Raw genomic sequence first — 2,929 nt, 5'->3', positions numbered from 1 at the left:
GCAGCACTAACAGCAGCAGCAGCAGCAGCAGCAGCAGCAGCAGCAGCAGCAGCAGCAGCAGCAGCAGCAGGCTTGCCTATGAGTATGAGTTTAATAAGGTAATCATAGGCGAGCACCGAGGGTCTCCTCCCCCCCCCCAAAACTTTATCTAAGGCAAAAGCTACAGCATCAGAGGCAGCCATCACCGCAACGCAGCAGCAACAGCTGCTGCTGCTGCTGCTGCTGCTGCTGCTGCTGCTGCTGCTGCTGCTGCTGCTGCTGTTGTTGTTGTTGTTGTTGTTGTTGCTGCTGCTGTTGCTGCTGCTGGTTTTGGTTTTGGTGTTGCTGCTGTTGCTGCTGTGCTGGTTCTGCTGCTGCTGTTTTCGTGCAGCTGCTGCTGCTGCTATTCGTGGTGACGCCTCTTCTGCTGCTATTCCTGCTGCTGCTGCTGCTGTGCGACCTGTTGCTGCTGGTGTTGCTGCTGCTGCTGATGTTGCTGTTGCTGCTCTTGCTGCAGCAGCAGGACCCTGGGTGGCTGGTAGCTACTGCTGGGGCCGCGGATGGCTGCGTCTCGCATGGAGCCTTTGCTGCTAGTGCTGCTGCTGTCGCTGCTGCTGCTGCTGCTGCTGCTGTTGCTGCTGCTGCTGCTGCTGTTTCTGCTGCTGCTGCTGGTGTTGATGCGGCTGTTTTTGCCGTTGCTGCCGCTGCTGCTGTTGCTGCTGCTGCTGCTAATGCTGCTGTCCGTGCTGAGCGTGCAGCAGCAGGGCGGGATGTTGCTGCTCTCGGGTGAAGCCGGCGCTGCAGCAGCAGCAGCAGCAGCAGCAGCAGTTGCTGCTGCTGCTGCTTCAGGGAAAGAGAGCTTGGTTGCCCCCTAATGTGTGTGAGCAGCAGCAGGAGGGCCCCCCGGGGGCCCCGTGTGCACGGGCCCCGCGGGCAGCAGCAGAAAGGGCACAGCAACTGCTGCTGCTGCAGCTCTGCTGCAGCAGCAACAAAAAAAATAATATAAAAAAAGAAAATGCAACTCAAATAGAAAGAGATAGAAGATAAAGAACGGGAGCAGCAAGCGGACAGGGCCCCCCGTGCCTGCTGCTGCGCTACTGCTGCCGCTGCTGCTGCTGCTGCTGCTGCTGCTGCTGCTGCTGCTGCTGCTGTTGGCTGTCTCCTTTCGATACAGAGAGGAGACACCGACCCCCCAGCCTTTTACGATGACAACACTGCAACAAAGTTATTAAATAAATACAAATTACATTTTGTTTCAGCTCAAGCAGCAGCAGCAGCAGCAGCAGCAGCAACAGCAGCAGCAGCAGCAGCAGCAAAAGCGAGCGTGGGCCCAAGGCTGTGTGTGTGTGTGGCGGTATGAGAGGAGAGCATCTTCTTCCTTTTCTTCTCTTTATATAAATATTTTTGTTTTCTTTTTGTTTTATTTCTTTAATTAAAAACAAATAAAAAGAGGGGGGCCCCCCTCTCACTCCTTTATACAGCAAGGGTACAGACAGCCTAGGCCGGGGGGGCCCCCCTGGTGCTCGCCCGCCCCGGGGGCCCCCCTAAAACAAACCATAGGGGCCCCCCTTTGCTTCCTTCTGCTCTTACCTCCTCTTCAGCAGATGGTTGGGGGCCCCCCCCCCATAGAAGACAGAGCTGGGGGGCCCCTATAAGAGCCAAGACAGCTGGGGGGGGGCCCCCCTATATAAGGTATCTGGGGGCCCCCCGTGTAGCTACAGCTGAGGATGGAGGGGTGGGGGGGCTGTCCCCCCCTCTCCGCCGCGTGGCTTAGCGAGGCAGCTGAGGCCGCCAATCACCACCAGGGGGCCCCCAACAAACAAAACAACAAACACAAACATAAAAAACACACAAGGGCAACGCGAGCAACAGGGGCCCCCAAGGATAGAAGGGGGGCCCCACGGGGACCCTTTCCTTCAGGGGACCCTGGGGAGCCAGGGGCCCCCGGCGAGTCAGGGGCGCCAGGGGCCCTAGGGGGGTCCTTGTCCTCAGGGGGCCCTGGGGACTCAGGGGCCCCAGGGGTCCTAGGGGGCCCCTTGTCCTCAGGGGCATCAGGGGCCCCTGGGGCCCCCGGGGAGTCAGGGGCCCCAGGGGTCCTAGGGGGGCCCTTGTCCCCCGGGGACCTTGGGGGCCCCGGGAGCTCCTTGCCCTCAGGGGACCCCGGGGATCTGGGGGGGCCCTTGTCAGCAGGTGACGCAGGGGCCCCAGGGGGCCCCTTCTCCTCAGGTGACCCAGGGGTCCCAGGGGGCCCAGAAGCCACAGGGGGCGCCTTGTCCGTGGAGGGCCCTGGGGGCCCCCTGTCCTCAGGGGGCCCTGGGGCCCCCGGGGGCCCTCCAGTATTGGGGGGGCCCCTCGAGGGTGTGGCTTCAGAGGACTCCCTTTTTGTCGTTCCCCCTGCAGAGGGCCCCTGCAGTCTGCTTACACCGGGGGCCCCCCTGGGTGTGGCTGCTGCAGGGCCGCTGGATATGGGTGGGTTGGGGGCCCCCTATATGGAGACCCTTATTGGAGAGGGTACTGGGGGGCCCCTTGACGATGGGGGCCCCCTAGACGATGACCCCATGGGGGTTTCTATGGGGCCCCTGTATGCCCCTGAAGAGGAATGGATGGAGCCGCCGATCGCTGCTGCATGGGGGGCCCCCCTAGGGACAGCTTTGGGGGCCCCTACTGTGGGGGCCCCTCTAGGGGCCCCCACAATCGGGGCCCCTGGGGATCTCCTCCCTGAGCCAGCTGGGGGGCCCCTTGCATGCAGCTCGCTGGGGCTTGCAGTCGAGTACCCTATGAGCTGCCTGGAGTATAGCGGCGAGGGGCCCCTGACGACGGCCTTGGGGGCCCCTGGGGGGCCCCCCGCCCTGGATACATCTTCCCTGTTAGTATCGCCAGACGCAGGGGGCCCCCATGAGGTTACTTTGGGGGCCCCCCCGAGCAGCGCTGTTGCTGCTGAAGGCGTCTC

General features: G+C 62.4%; 2 protein-coding genes across 2 annotated transcripts in view; one reads left to right on the top strand and one right to left on the bottom strand.

Moving 5' to 3' along the window:
* Nucleotides 1-168: 168 nt before the first annotated feature.
* On the bottom strand, nucleotides 169-1,537 carry EMH_0015290 (uncharacterized protein; the record flags this gene model as incomplete). Its single annotated transcript, XM_013500359.1, has 3 exons — nucleotides 169-725; nucleotides 1,078-1,193; nucleotides 1,449-1,537. 3 exons carry the CDS (start codon nucleotides 1,535-1,537, stop codon nucleotides 169-171), a joined length of 762 nt encoding a protein of 253 aa, XP_013355813.1.
* Nucleotides 1,538-1,706: 169 nt separating this feature from the next.
* EMH_0015280 (uncharacterized protein) overlaps nucleotides 1,707-2,929 on the top strand; it is a gene marked incomplete at both ends in the record, with an annotated part of 6,422 nt that continues 5,199 nt past the window's right edge. Inside the window, 2 exon segments of the mRNA XM_013500358.1 lie at nucleotides 1,707-2,845; nucleotides 2,923-2,929. Of these exon segments, the coding sequence (XP_013355812.1) occupies nucleotides 1,707-2,845; nucleotides 2,923-2,929 (1,146 nt within the window).

The sequence above is a fragment of the Eimeria mitis genome, genomic scaffold, assembly GCF_000499745.2.
Source record: "Eimeria mitis Houghton genomic scaffold, Emh_scaff531, whole genome shotgun sequence".
Taxonomy (NCBI): domain Eukaryota; phylum Apicomplexa; class Conoidasida; order Eucoccidiorida; family Eimeriidae; genus Eimeria; species Eimeria mitis.
Note: the sequence above shows the minus strand (reverse complement) of the source record. Positions and strands in the feature narration are given on the sequence as shown.